General features: G+C 46.5%; 1 protein-coding gene across 1 annotated transcript in view; it reads left to right on the plus strand.

Moving 5' to 3' along the window:
• Positions 1-15,930, plus strand: part of LOC138514719 (carboxypeptidase A1-like) — a 126,028-nt gene that overhangs the window by 48,174 nt on the left and 61,924 nt on the right. The window contains exon 6 of the mRNA XM_069630119.1: positions 13,629-13,733. Coding sequence (XP_069486220.1) covers positions 13,629-13,733 — 105 coding nt within the window. The remainder of the gene's footprint in view (positions 1-13,628; positions 13,734-15,930) is intronic.

The raw sequence follows: 15,930 nt of genomic DNA on the forward strand, positions 1-15,930 counted from the left end.
ATCCTCTCTATGAATAACTATGTCTTAATTGCATGTGTATGTTACACGCTTCACTTTTCTGTAAACAACTGGAGCAGTGTTCAATTTACTTTTGTCCTAGGAATGCTTCACTGTGAGCACAATTCAAAGACCTAACGCAGGTTCTCTTTTCTTTATGTTTTTTATTACAGGATAGGTGTTGTCCATTATTTTTTTTAATTTTTTGTTCAGTAATATCAATGCGTTTCAAAACATATATGGTCGCTGTTTTATTTCATCTACACGCTTCTGTGGAGAGAGCTCTGTTTTCACTAGGAAAGTGCACTTTTTTGTTACACGGACACAGGGGTGTCTTCTTAAGTGCCAGGCAAACTCATGTGTTTCTTTTTCCTTTTTTCTTACAAACAACCACCCACACTGTTTGTTGTGGTAACACGCAGAGCTGTAATTTCTCTCTGGTCGCCTAGACGCCTCTCCCTCTGCCAGCCTGGGACTTTATCTGCTCTAGGGAAGCTAGTGCTATCCCCAGCGAAGTGTACCCGGGGCACATGTCATGATAAAGTAGGCATTCTCGGGGAACAGCAGGCCACAGCTTTGCTCACATTGTGAAGATGACTTTCGCTCTGATCTTTAGAATTTGTTCCCAGGTGGTGTAAGAACCTTTAACATAACATAACATAACATAACATAACATAACATAACATAACATAACATAACGTTGCAGTATTTATCAATGTCCTTCATGGCTTCAACCATAAGAAGTTTACCTTACTCGGGATGATGTTAGGTTTCCTGTGCACTCCACTCATTTGGGCTTCAACCTTGTGGTCATGTCCGGTAGGGAGGAGATCAAACATACATCTACATGTCCTCTTATGTCCTGACCTCGCCTAGGTGTGGGACAACGTTGTCTAGGCAACAACACTGTTACATTTGCCCTCAGGGCTTTCTTGTTCCCTGTTATCGAAATGTTGAGCAGCAGATTAGCTTGGTGTAATGTTTTGACAATTGTTTAATCAGTTCATTACCTGTTTTGTGATGTCGTCACATACCTCCCTGGTCACGTGGAGAGGAACACGGGGCCGCAGGAAGGGGAGGGACAGGATATGACGTGTGTCAGGCAGTTCCTGGGTAACGGCATACAAATAAAGATGTGTTGATGAAGACTCCGCGTCCGTCCATTATTTGAATGTGAGAAGTGCGTGTAGAGATCTTTACACATCTCGACACTGGCGACGAGCGAATTCACGCAGTACAACCACTTTTCCGGCGCTTCAGGCGCAACGGCAGTGTACGGCGGGTGGGAGTGAGTATACTCCCCACCAGCTGAAACTCTCCTCAGGAGTCCGAGCGGGGTTTCACGAGTACCCGCCAACGGCGACAAGAAGATTTGCGGGTGGAGCGCATCGGCTCCCTGCAGTTCTTCACGTCCGTTTTCACGGGTGGAGCGCATCGGCTCCCTGCGACTGTTCGCGTCCCGAGAGGTGGAATTGCCCGTGTGTAGAGCGCATTTGGCTCCTCACGCAGAAGCGCGTGAGTGGAGCGCGTCGGCTCCTCACAGCGTTCCCGCCAACGGCGACAAGGAGATTCGCGGGTGGAGCGCATCGGCTCCCTGCGACGGCTCGCATCCCGTGAAGGGGATTTGCCCGTGAGTGGAGCGCATTGGCTCCTCACGCAGAAGCGCGTGAGTGGAGCGTGTCGGCTCCTCACAGCGTTCCCGCCAAAGGAAGTGGCACCAGTGGGTGGAGCGCATCGGCTCCCCACGCTTATAGAAGGTACGCTTGCTACAAGCGGAGCACACGCAAGTGGAGCACATCGGCTCCCCACAGAGATTTTCTCTCTCTTCAAAAAAAAAAAAAAAAAACATTTTTCTTTTCTCTCTCTCGCTCATCTCCTTGTGAAAGATTGAGGATCTTTTTTTTTAAATAATTGAGGAGGCCACGTGGGTGGAGCGCATCGGCTCCCCACACACCTTTTACGTCACACACAGAACATTCACCATTTTCAAGTAAAGCATCAAGAGAAAACGTAGCTGTTGTCATCTACTACTACACTCAGTAAGTGCACAGTTGTATAACATTTGTCATGCTTGATGACTCGTCTGAGGAATCACTAACAGTACAAGTAACTCCTGCTAGAGCAACACGCACAAGCATGACGGACGGCCTCATAACACAGCTACCCCCCAATTTTGACCTGAGTGACACCAGCACACTGGGGCCAAGGTGGAAGAAGTGGGTGAGGGATTTTGAAGTGTGTCTCAAGGCGGTAGGTCCTTTGGAGGATGAAAGGAAGCACAGCTTACTCACCCATGCCATAGGATCAAATGTGAGAGACATTCTAGATGAAATTCCTGAAGATGACATAGACACCTACACCAAATTGAAGACAACCCTAACCAATTATTTCACGCCACACACAAACGTGGACTATGAGCGACACATCTTTCACACCACTAAACAACTAAAAGGTGAAACAATGGATGCGTTTGTGATGAGACTAAGAATAAAAATGAAACACTGCGATTTTAACAATTACTCAAATGAGGAAGCACTTTGCTCACAGATAATAGTAGGGTGTGAAAGTGGTGATTTCAGAAAACGACTTCTGCAAAAACCTCGTAACCTGGAAGAGATTCTACGCCTGGCTCGATCCGATGCGGCGCTGACAGCACAGGTAGAAGGTCTTGATGGCATCACCATCATTCATGGGAAGCATGAGAATCTACATAAACTTGAGAGCACTACCAAAGGAAACACAGATCCATTTTGCTATCGTTGCGGACATGAATATCCTCATGAAGGCACATGCCCTGCCATGGGTCAAGTTTGCTCTGCCTGCGGGGGAGAAAATCATTACAAGGCTGTATGCTTCATATACCATAGCAAAATGCGGGGAAGTGGAAGAAATAGACGCTCCACACCAGAAAGAGAGCCGAGGCATCTGAGTCCCAATCGTGACTCACACTACCAGAATGACGCGACACGCTGCAGACAACGAGAAGAACCGTCGGATCGAAGACAACCAAGGACCTCACAGGAATGGCGAGACAACAAATCTACATCCTCAGGACGAAGAAGACGTCCTCGGAGATATGTCAGGTGTTTGGTAGAACAATCACATTCTGACAGCATCTCTAGCACCTCCTCAGAGGACAAACCCAAGAAGGAATCAAATCTACGAAGAGGAGAACCACGGATAAAAGGCTACCTATATGCACTTGGAAACCCCACTGCAAAAGAGAACAGCCCTACTCTCATCATCAATGTCAACCAAGTGGCTGACGAATTTCTGGTGGACACGGGAGCCACGGTTAATGTGGTGAGTGAGGAAGTGTACAACAACATGCCAAATGCACCACGTTTGCAACCAGCTAGAGCACTCATCTTTCCGTATGGCTCCAAGACGCCGCTACCGTGTAAAGGCTTCTTCACGGCATCATGTAGATACAAAGATCACGTAAAAGAAATACCCATGCATGTTCTTGAAGCTGCCACCGACAGTGGATGCATTCTTAGTTACAAATCTGCGGTTGACATGGGGCTAATTCATGTTCTGTATAGACTCATGATGCATAAGCATCTGGACCCCACTGCCAACATTGACAAAATTTTCCCTGCATTGTTCAAAGGACTAGGAAAATTGAAGGACAGACAAATTGAACTACATATAGACAACAGCATTCCCCCTGTAGCGCAGCATTACCGCGGTATTTCCATTAATATACAAAAGCAAGTGGAAACCGAACTAATGAAACTCTTAGAAGCAGACATAATTGAACCTGCTGAAGGCCCCACTCCTTGGGTATCCCCCATAGTGCCAGTCCCAAAAAGGGACCCGCTGACATTCGCATTTGTGTGGACATGCGAAGACCAAATGTAGCAATCTTGAGAGAACGTCATCAATCTCCTAGGATAACGGACATGGTACATCTGCTCAATGGAGCCACAGTGTTTTCAAAACTGGACCTCAATAAAGGATACCATCAATTAGAACTCCACAAAAGGTCCAGATACAGCACCACTTTTGCTACTCACCTGGGTCTCTATAGATATAAGCGGCTCAGTTTTGGAGTTTCTTCAGCAGCAGAAATGTTTAAATCGGAAATTCATAACATAATCAAACACGTGCCAAATTGCTTGAACTATAGCGACGACATCTTAGTATTTGGACAAAATCAAGAGCAACACGATGACACACTTATGCGTGTGTGCATGGCACTGGAGGAAGCACACCTCACCCTGAACAAGGACAAATGCGAATTTAGAAAGCCAACCCTACGATTTTTCGGCCACATTTTCTCTAAAAGTGGAATGACACCGGATCCTGAGAAGGTCAGTGCACTCACGAGCACGACACCACCAACCTCCGTCACCGATCTGCGATCATTTCTAGGCCTAGCAAGTTATTGCACAAGATACATAAAGGATTTTGCATCGGTCAGTGCACCCTTGAGAGCCCTCACCAAACTTAACGCCGACTTCCGATGGACAGATGAATGCCAACAAGCGTTCCAAGTCATCAAAGATCACATTGCGGATGCCAAGAATATGGCATATTTTGACCCACGGAAGCACACAGAATTAATAGTGGATGCTAGTCCAGTTGGCCTAGGGGCCATTCTAACTCAACTTGATCGCAAAGATGGCCAGGCCATACATGTAGTATCCTATGCCAGTCGCAGCCTCTCAAAAACTGAACAAGCATACTCACAAGCCGAGAGGGAAGGTTTGGCTGTTGTGTGGGCATGCGAGCACTTTCATCTTTTTCTTTATGGGAAACCTTTCACAATAGTCACAGACCACCAGGCATTACTATTCATCTATGGCAATGCTCAAGCCAAAATGCCTCCCAGAATAGCTCGGTGGGCTCTAAGGCTACAAGACTACCAATTTAACATCATTCATCGACCGGGAAAAGAACAAAATCCAGCAGACTTCCTTTCGCGTCACCCCAGTCAAGATTACAACCCCGATCCATCCATTGCAGACCAATACATCATGTATGTGGTCCAGGAAAGTACCCCACAAGGTTTGGACATGGAACAAATAGCCAGAGAAACCAACTCGGACCATGCAATGCAGATCATCATGAGATGTCTTGAGACAGGTCACTGGAAACATGCAAAGCAACTCAAAGAAGACGTAGGAGAGGAAACTAGACAAGACATCACCTGTCTACTAACAGTAAAGGAAGAGCTCGCTGAAACAGAAGGACTATTACTGAAAGGGACAAAACTAGTGATTCCTCATTCGTTGAGGAAAAGGGTCCTTGAGCTTGCGCATGAAGGACACCGAGGAATAATGTCCACCAAGAGGATGTTGCGACAAAGAGTATGGTTCCCTCAAATGGACACACAAGTGGAAGAACTGCTCAAAAACTGTCCCACGTGTGTGGTTCTTAACCCTCAAACTAGACCTGAACCGCTCAGAATGACTGAATTGCCCAAAGGAACCTGGGAAGAAATTGCAGTAGATCACTATGGCCCTTTGGAAGGGGGTGAATATGTCCTTGTGGCAATCGACGAATATTCAAGATTCCCAGATGTACAAATTGTACCGTCAACAGCGGCATATCATACCATCCCTGCATTGGATAGAATGTTTGCTACATACGGAATTCCAAAAGTAGTGAAATCAGATAATGGATCCACATTTACAGGACAAGATTTCAAAACCTTCGCAGAATATATGGGTTTCCATCACCGAAAAGTAACACCGTTATGGCCTCAAGCGAACGGTACAGTTGAACGAATCATGGGAAATGTTAAACGCACCACGCAGATAGCTCGCCTGACGGGAGAACCGGTGGAGAAATTACTGTGTAAGTTAATGAGAGACTATCGCAATACCCCACACAGCACCACTGGCAAATCACCATCAGAAGTCATGTTTGGAAGAAATGTGCGAACCAGACTACCCCACATAGAACTAGAGGAAGAGAAGTACAAAGGTGACGCTGAAATGAGACAACAAGACGCGTCCCGGAAAACGAATATGAAAGACACAGCGGATAAGAAAAGAAGGGCCGAAGAGAATGATTTGGAACCGGGAGACATCATCATTGCGAGACAGCCACAAAATCGCAAGAACATGGCAGCGTTCAATGAAGAACCCCTCACCATCACACAGAGGAAAGGCTCTCTCATCACGGCTGAAGGAACTACGCATGTAATGACAAGAAACAGCTCTCACTTCAAAAAAATGCCAGGGATCATACCCCTAGTAGAACATTATATGCCAAGAGACACTATGGTGCGGGATGCACCATATGAAGGAGACCAGGAAGATTCCGACACTGATGAGCCCCGTTGGCTACCTCAGGAATCGAGTGAAAGGAATAACTGGAGACCTCAAAGAACTCGAAGAAGACCACCTCGTCTCATTGAGGAGATGCCCTGATAACGAACTTGATGTTTAGTATCGGGGGGGTGTGATGTCGTCACATAACTCCCTGGTCACGTGGAGAGGAACACGGGGCCGCAGGAAGGGGAGGGACAGGATATGACGTGTGTCAGGCAGTTCCTGGGTAACGGCATACGAATAAAGATGTGTTGATGAAGACTCCGCGTCCGTCCATTATTTGAATGTGAGAAGTGCGTGTAGAGATCTTTACACATCTCGACATGTTTCATTTGTTGTTCTAGATGAGGTGCTCACATTCTGAAACACGCAGTTCAGATTCCTAAAACACGTAGTTCAGAATGTGAACACCTGTGAATGTTGACATTCAATTTGTAGGAGTTGAATGTTTTATTCGGTTGTGTGCAGCCGCGTCTGCTGCCTGCTGCGAGTTTACTTATAATAAACTTATTTAACCAGCCTCGGTGTTCTCCAGTACATAACACTGGCAACGAGGACTGCCTGCGCTCTCCCCTCCGATCCTCGCTCATCCGTGGGAGATACGCCGCACTCATTCCTGGAAGCCCCCGCAGCCGAGACCTATCGCGGCGTGGACCTGCCGCTCCTCCCTGCATTGGAGTTGGTAGCGGCGCACCCTCCGCCCTTGCAAGCCCTTGCAGCCCCTCTGCCCACCGTATTCAGGCAGCAGACGCCTTCATTCCACTTTGTCGATCAGGTCAGAGAGGGGTGGGGTTGTATTTGGGCTAGCAGCTGGTCATTTTTGGACATGCTCACACGCGCCTTGGCTGCTGAAATGGTATAGCACATGGGTAGTACTTTGGAGCTCCATCCCCCCGGGATTGTGAAATTGGGGGTGGGCCTTCCCCACTGATTGTTGTTTATCTTTGGATTGCAACCTGGTCGCATAGCAACCACATAGCCACTCTGCTTCCACCAAGTCTAGGAAGGCAATTGTGACATCACAGTGGAGAAGTCATTAAACATTCCACATCTTACCGAAAGGAGAGGATTATTCTGCTCTTAGCTCCATTGTTAAGGCTACGCCTCTGGCCGTTGTGTCATCTGCACCATTCCAAGAGTCTGGGCGTGGATTTAGACCCCTGTCTGTGTTCTTCTGCATTGAATAAATAGAACCATTGGAACTCACCCTCTCTACCACTGCTTCGAGTATTCTTTAGCACTCTGTACACTCAGGTTTCCTTATTGGGCACTGGCAACATGGCAGCAGCAATTCAGCCGCCCGTGCCATTTCTCTCTGAGCCCGGCCGGCCACCTGTGAGATGGGACAGGTGAATTAAAGCATTTGAGAACTACATAGGGGCCATCAGTGGTGACAGATATAGCTCAGCAAGAAAGGAGGCACTTATTTTCCACAATTTAGGAACTGAAGGGCGTATTGTATTCGATGGCCTCACACGTGGCACTGAGGAAGGCGCTGGTGATGAAGATGAGTACTTGATAGCGGTCAAGAAAGTTCAGGAACATTTTGAACCAAAAAAAAATGTAACCTTTGAGAGGCACACATTTTTTCAGCGGACCCAAGACAGCGCAGAGTCTGTTGAATCCTATGTGGCGTAATTGAGGACTCTAAGCCATACGTGCGAAATTGGAGATCTCACGGATTCCCTGATCAGGGATCAGTTGGTACGCTGCACAAACAGTCTAAGGGTGCAGGAGAAGCTTTTGGCTAAGGATGTCTCATTGGAGCAATCTGTGGAATTGACACGCAGCATTGAGCTAACATCCCAGTAAATGAGAGCTATGAAACTTGACAAACATTCCACTCAGGGTGTAGTGCAGGGTATTTGTGCAGTATTGCCGAAGAAAAGGGCACCTACCAGGAAGGAATGGTGGAACCAGAGATGCGCTGGGTGTGGCAGCTCCAGACATTCGTCCAATTATCCCACGTGTGCGGCGAGATCCGCAGAGTGTTACAAGTGTAAGAAGAGGGGTCATTTTGCGAATGTGTGCAAGGAAGGCTCCATTAATGTGATTGAGCAACGGGACCCTGAAACCCATACCATGTGTCAGCTGTCAAGCAGGAAGCCAGATGAAAAACCCATTCAAGAGAATGGTGCCCGTCATATTTTCCACATTTATGCTGTTTCTGGTGACTTCAAAGGTCCAATTGATCAATTCACCATCGACAGATGCAATATTGAAATGAAGGTTGATTCAGCCTCTCCATGGTGCAAAATCTCTTTAGACACCTTCAAGAATGTGTTGGGAAAGGATCCAAGCATATTGTCCCAAGCTGGTGTCCAACCGTGTGGTTATGGGGAATCATCCATTGATCTTGTAGGTGAATTCCATGCAAGAGTGTTCTACAGAGGGAGAGAATGCTCCGCCAAGATACTAGTAGCCAAGAAAGAAAGGAGCATCATTGTTGGGATGGGACGAACAGAGATAGTTGGGTGTCCGTATCCAAGCCAATGCTATAGAACCAATAACAATGGCAGAAGTTGAAGACAAGTGGTCAAAGGAGTTTCCTGAAGTTTTCACTGCAAACCTAGGGAAGCTGACGAATTTCGAGCACAACATCAAGTTGAAGCCTAATACTAAACCAATGGTACACAAGGTGAGACCCGTTCCACTAAGGCTACACCAGCAGCTTCATGAGGAACTCGAGAGCCTGACCCGGAAAGGTGTGATCGAACGAGTTGAAGGAACTGAACGGCTTTCTTCTGTTGTTCTGGTTGCAAAGAGCAATGGGAGTTTGAGACTCTGTGTAAATCTTAGAGACCTCAACAAAAACATTTACGTTGAAAGACATCCATTGCCTATCATTTCTGAGACTCTGGCTACCTTAGGAGAACCAAGTTGGTTTTCAGTGATAGATTTGTCAGCGGCCTATCATCAGGTCCCTTTGTCAGATGGTTGCCAACATGTTACTGCATTTATCACACCTGAGGGCACGTTCAAATACTTGTGGATGCTTTTTGGATTGGCATCTGCTGCCTCAGTCTTCCATAGGGTAATGGAAGAAGTATTGAAAGGGCTCAGGAATGTTGCAGTGTTTCAGGACGATATTTTAGTCTATGCTGGGTCTGAAAGTGAACACAATTGCGTGTTGAGGAGTGTGTTGTAAAGACTGAAAGTTGCTGGTCTCACACTGCAGAGAGAGAAGTGACGTATTGCTCTCAGGGAGGTTGAATATTTGTCGGGTCAAGGAGTGTCTCCAAAAGATAAGCTGGTTAAGAATATTTGTGGAGTGCCTGCCCCTACTGACAAGGATCACCTTAGGACCTTTATGGGTATGGCAGAGTACTACCACAAGTTTGTGGAGAGGTTTGCCACCATTTCTTCACCTCTGAGAAATCTGTTAAAAAAAGGAGTAAGTTTCAAATGTTCAACTGAGTGTCAGGAAGCATTTGCTGCCATAAAGGACAGCATATCAAAGGCTCCCTCGCTAGGGTGTTTTGTGAATAGCAGGAATATAGGGCTCATTGTTGATGCCAGTCTGTCCGGGTTGGGAGCTTCATTGTGCCAAATAGATTCGGGAAAGGAAGTTCACACTATTGCTTTTGCTTTCAGAACATTAAGAGGAGCTGAATGCAATTATTTGGTGATTAAAAGAGAAGCCTCAGCGGTATACTGGGCAATTTTGCACTTTAAATATTTTCTGTGGGGGCAGGAGTTTCTGATAAAATCAGATCATAAACCACTGGTGCAACTGTTAGGTAGTTGTGATTGGGCAAAGGGATCCCCAAGGATTGCGAGGTGGATGGTTGGGCTTCAAGGTTACAATTTCACACTAAGCTACATTCCAGGCAAAGACAATGTAGTGGCTGATTGTCTATCCAGGTTGCCCTCAAAACAAGTGGAGTGTGTCCCTAGTCTAATGAATGAGGAAGACATGAGTATTTCGGAGGTAGCAGGTTGCGCTGTGGGAAAGGAAGAGTGGAGTGAGGCTGACACAAGGGACTCATGTCTTGCTTGGGTGAAGGAATGGACAAGGTGTGGATGGCCTAGCAGAGATACTTTAGATAGAAGTTTTGATCGTTTCTATGAGGTCAGATTGGATTTGAATATTTCTGCAAATGGTGAGTTTCTCAGGAGGGGTGTCAAGATAGTTTCCCCTGAAGGTGTTAGATCCCGTCTGGTTGACCTGGTCCATCAAGATCATTTGGGAATTAATGGCACAAAGAGGCTTCTGAGACAGTCATGTTGGTGGCCGGGAATGGACAGTATGGTACAGAAGAGAGTGAGAGGCTGTTTGGAATGTGAAAGCGCAGATAACGGTAAAATGGTCAGGGAAGTTCCTCTGAAGCCAGTACAGGTCCCCAGCGAACCCTGGAAGAAACTGGCAGTGGATATTATTGGTCCCATCCAGGGTTTGGGCAATGGATTCAGATTTTGGTGGTAATGGTAGACTACCACACCAAGTGGTTGGAATATAAGGAATTAAGGGAAGCCACTACGGTGGATCTAATCACATTTTTTGAGGAGGTATTTTACAAGGAGGGGTTTCCCACAGAGATCATTACTGATAACGGGGTGCAATTCTGTTCTCAGAAGATGGAGGAATTTCTAGTGTGCTATGGGATTAAACATCCAAGAACGGCCCTTTACCATCCCAGGGCTAATGGCCTGGTTGAAAGGGACAATAAGTTTATTAAGGGCGGCATTCAATTAGCTCTTAATTCTGGCATTGAATGGTCAAAATTGTTAAAGGAAATGGTGTGGAGCTATTGTATCATGCCACATTCCACTACCAAAATGTCACCATTTGTTTCTCTGAAAGGGAGACAACCCGCCTCCAAATTATGCCCAGGGTGGTTAGAATTGGCTGGGTGTGTAGAGGTGGATAGACAAAAGATCATGGGCTTGATAGCCGGTTCTCAGGATGATTATAGACAAAGATTTGATACCACTTTCGCTGTCAAAGATGTAAATTTGGCTGAAGGGGACTTTGTTCTAATCAAAAATCCACGTTTTGGGGCAAAATGTTCGGAGAGCAAATTCCTTGGTCCTAAAAGAGTCATGGCTGTTCGGGGCAGTGTAGCCGTACTTGAAGGTGGGGAATGCTGGTCCAAATCCAGACTGGTCAAAAGCACCCTGAACTGTTCTTATGAATACATGTTAGAGAGCAATAAAGATGAAGGAACAAGTGGGGACCAGAGGATGAATGAATCACAAGTTACATGGCAATCAGACGAGTATGGTCCAGAAATGTCAGGACATGCAGACAAAAGTCATTTGGACATTTCGGAACCTGGAACAATGGGACAAAACAAAAGAGTGATTAGGAAGCCAGTCAAGTTCAAAGACTATTGCCTTGAGTAGTTTCAACTGGGTTTCATTGTGTATGTGAGGGGTAAGGTGTGTTATGTTATTGTTTAATCAGTTCATTACCTGTTTCATTTGTTGTTCTAGATGAGGTGCTGACATTCTGAAACACGTAGTTCAGATTCCTAAAACACGTAGTTCAGAATGTGAACACCTGCGAATGCTGACATTTAATTTGTAGGAGTTGAACGTTTTATTCGGTTGTGTGCAGCCGCGTCTCCTGCCTGCTGCGAGTTTACTTATAATAAACTAATTTAACCAGCTTCGGTGTCCTCCAGTATTTAACACTCGGGAACAGTGAGAAGCCTATAAAGAACCAATGGGGGCTGGGGAGGGGTGGAGAACCGAGCATTATGAGTTGCCCCTTCGCTCAGCTCTCAGATGGTGGTATGTGATTTGAACCTCTCCTGTATTCACCTTGCATTAACTACGCCCATTTTGCAAAGGGAGAAATACGTCTCTGAGCCTTTTAGGAGCTAGATCCCCCATAATATGCGCTTCTCACAAGTATCATAAATAAAACAAGTCAAAAGTGTACATTGTTCCTTAGTTGTGTTAAACAGAATTTGCTTTTATAAGTTTATCCCATAATCACATAGCGACATTTGCATTAAGTGTCATACAAATTTTGGTGTGTTAGTAAGTTTAGTGACTTGTTCGTTATCCAATTCAGCCTAATGTAAGAAGTGCTTACAATGGGGGATCTAGCTCTTAGAATGTCTAATAAGGCCTAGGAGGTGGTTTGCCTTCCCTCGGGTGAGCTGCTCTCTATATTTAGCGAAACGCAACATTCATGCACCATTACTCAGAGTGACTTGGTGGCGCCGCCAACACAACTTAACAACCACCGTTTTTTCTAAACCTTTTCTGAGCCTGTAAGCAATCAATCTTCAACTTACCTACATCCATAGCAATTAGATCACCTCCACTTAACTACCTATGAACCCTAGCGCATGATCCACGTTGATAAAGCTTGATAAAGGCCGGGAGGATAGCACAGGGGCAACCCGTTTGTCTTGGAAGCAAGACAACACAGAGCAACACAGGTCTGAATCCCAGTCTCTCGGTTAGAGACTGGTCTCTACTGTTAAGCGCATTATGAAAGATACATTTATTAATAAAGCAATAAATGGTTTCCTGGCAGGGGTGGTGCAAAGACTTTTCTCACTCTGGTTTGAGTCCCATTTCCTGCTCCTTCTCCTGGCAGTCTGAGAACAGTCTGGTGCTCCCTTCTGGTAGAGCGCTGGTCGACTGACTACCTTGTACTGTCTCGACCAAGAACCAGCCTGATTTCTGCCCCTTCTGTGATTTCCAGTCAAATAAAACCTTGAGTTCTCCATGGCAGCAGACAGAGAGATAAGCCTGACTCCTCTGTCCGATTGACCAGTCAACATCATCTAACCTGCCTGCAGGCAACGCTTGCCTAGGAGCTAGTGACGGCCTTTTGCTAATGCAGGCTACAGCTCATTCCTTCACCAACAACCTATAATAACATCTACTTCTAGCAGAATCTAGAACCCGGGTACCTGGTTCCAGGGTTTGATGACCCAAGAGTCATCAGAACCATTTTACGGGTACGACGTCCTTTACGACAGGTGTTTTTCTGCAAAATGTTTGCATAAAAAACTTTTAAAAGTGTTTTTGAGGGTGGTAAAGGGCATATAAAGGATTTGGGGTCAGGAATAAAAAGAATAGGTAGACGAGATAGGGTTTGGGGTGGAACCCCCCCAAAAAATAATGTAAAAGAAATGTTGGCAGAAAATCAGCAGAAAAACACCTGTCGTAAAAACGGGTGTCGATGGAATGACATAGAACCTTCTAAAGAGACCCTAGAATCATGTGAATGGTGCTAGTCTCCACATCACAACTGTGCTAGGCAGGTCAGGCCATATAGCGCTTCAAAGACTTGCAACACCTGTTTTAGTAACTCTTGCTTGATAGAGATTGACGCACAGTTATTGGTTAACTAATGCTTGCCTCCATTTCTTTCTCTTCCAGTTCAGCCGACAAAAAGATGCCAAGCGCCCAGCGATATGGCTTGACATGGGAATCCACTCCCGAGAGTGGATCACTCAGGCGACTGGTCTCTGGACTGCCAACAAGGTATGGTGGAGTGAATGAACTGGGTCATTGATTGAATGGATCTGTATAGAGTGCACCAGATCCATGTCATCACACACAGGGTAATCCACTGGCAAGTAAGGGAGGGGGCTATATCACAGGGCATCCCCACAGAGACTACATCATTCTTGGTCACGCCCCTACCTCTAAACGAGCGCTGTTATTGGACAGCATTGTCACTGTCTTGTGCACCTGAGCAGGTGCCCAAATCATGGCTTTCTACCCATGCTTATCCCCTATTTAGGGGCAGGCACATCAGCGAAACATATCACCTCTACACAGGCTACTCCATACTAAAACTCAAAGAAGGGGACTGTGAGTGATGGCTCCCCACCCCTCCTCATGCATCCACTAGTTCAGAGCAAGTTGTGTTGCTTTGCGGCCATTCCAACAGGCTAAACACTATTTATTTATATATTTATTTGTATTTGTAAAGCACACTAACAGCCCACAGGCATTGAGGCGCTGTTGAAGAAATTGTCCTGTTTGCACATATTTGTTTTAGTTACGTACAGGAACATGATATAGCTGTTGGTTACACTAGAAGGTGATAGATGAAAACCTTTGAATTAGTCACAACCAGTGGCAACTGCTGTTCCGGAATATGTCTCCTTTACACTACTATGACAAAGCCTAGTGCCTGCAGTAGGCTCGTCATGATCGAAGCACTATGTCATATGCCCCCGCAGTCTCACACATGCCCAGTTCAATCTTTCAGTTTGGAAGCTCTTTGTTTGGGAATGGTGTTTGCTATATCTCTTCTGAGGAGTGCAGTACTGTCAGGCACGACTGAAGGGGCGTCAGGGCTCGTGGTGTTCCATTTCAACATGATGTTTGGGGGGGCCCCTGCCTATAGCTGGCACAAACAGTCTGAGGCAAGCTGGGGTGGTTAGGTTATAGTGGAGACAGAGGGAAGTCAGACACGGGAGAGCTGAAATACTAAGGTGCTCATTTTGAGCTCTCCCTTCCATGGGGTTCCCCCCCAGTGCCAAGGCCTTTTTTGGTGATTTTGGTATTTCGCCATTAAATGCCTTCTAACGTTTTCTATTTCATTAACCTCTTAAGTGCCAAGGACGAGGTACCTCGCCCTTGGCACTTAAGGGGTTAACATGGGCAGTCAGGTACTCTTCACCCCCCAACTGGCAAGATACGTACCATCCCGCTGTAGCCCACCTTGGCTAAATAACTGAGGCCAGACCAGCTCCACTTGTTTGTTGCATAACAAGGCCGCAGGTTTTATTCTTAACATGTCACACTATCACTTCAAACCAAACAATAACATATTCAATACTTTGTACAACCCCAGGCGATCAGCAGCACCTTTCTGTTTAATATTCTTATTCCTTGGCACCCCCTTTTCCTACAGTCAGCTCAATTTTCCTTATCCATTCATTTCCCAGCATACTTAGATCTCACTCCCCGAACCTCCCAGAGCCTCCCGCTTTGGGTGAAACCCATTGGCAGTGCCCGCTAATGGGCTGCAGGGAGTGCCGTTAGGCTTCCTTTTTCCACCAGCCCAAGCTCGAAGCTGACGTCCACGGGGGTGCCCCTCTACTTTTTCGCATGCCGCCCCTCTGTGCATGGCTACAGGGCTACATGGCTACAGGGGGACATTCACTCGTGTTCCTCTTTACCCTCCAACTGGAGGTTAGTTTTGTCACTGCTTGACCGCCTGAGTTACCGCCACAGCAAAAAGAGGTTTTCACCCCTTTTGCACCCCCACTTGTGCAAAATTGGTTTGCTATTCTCATCCTCGCCCTCTCATGGCGTCCTCCCAGTTCCACAAAAGAGGTACCAACCCATGTCCGACAGGTGAACCGCGTCCTTCTCGTAATACCCAGGCACTCCTAGGAACCTCAGCCAGAATTGGCCTCTGCCTTTTGTATGGCAGAGAGAAGGGGCCGAACCTAAGTTACGTTTCCGCTGCTGCCTTCCTAGTCTGCCATACAGATACTCCAGCATTTGCACCGGCATGGATTTTCATGCCGGCGTAAATGCTGGGGATTCCTACCGGGTCTGCTGGCTATTTGCTCTAGCAGAAGGCAGGCGGACTCCATAGGAATGTATTGTAAATGCTGCCTGCCATGAGTACAAGTTGTACAGCAGATTGCTAAAGGGTGGCATACAAGCATGCACGCCGCCTTTTTGCCCTCCCCTTTTCCACTCTGCCGTGTAAATG

This window comes from Ambystoma mexicanum, chromosome 12, assembly GCF_040938575.1.
Source record: "Ambystoma mexicanum isolate Mex_15411 chromosome 12, UKY_AmexF1_1, whole genome shotgun sequence".
Lineage (NCBI taxonomy): Eukaryota > Metazoa > Chordata > Amphibia > Caudata > Ambystomatidae > Ambystoma > Ambystoma mexicanum.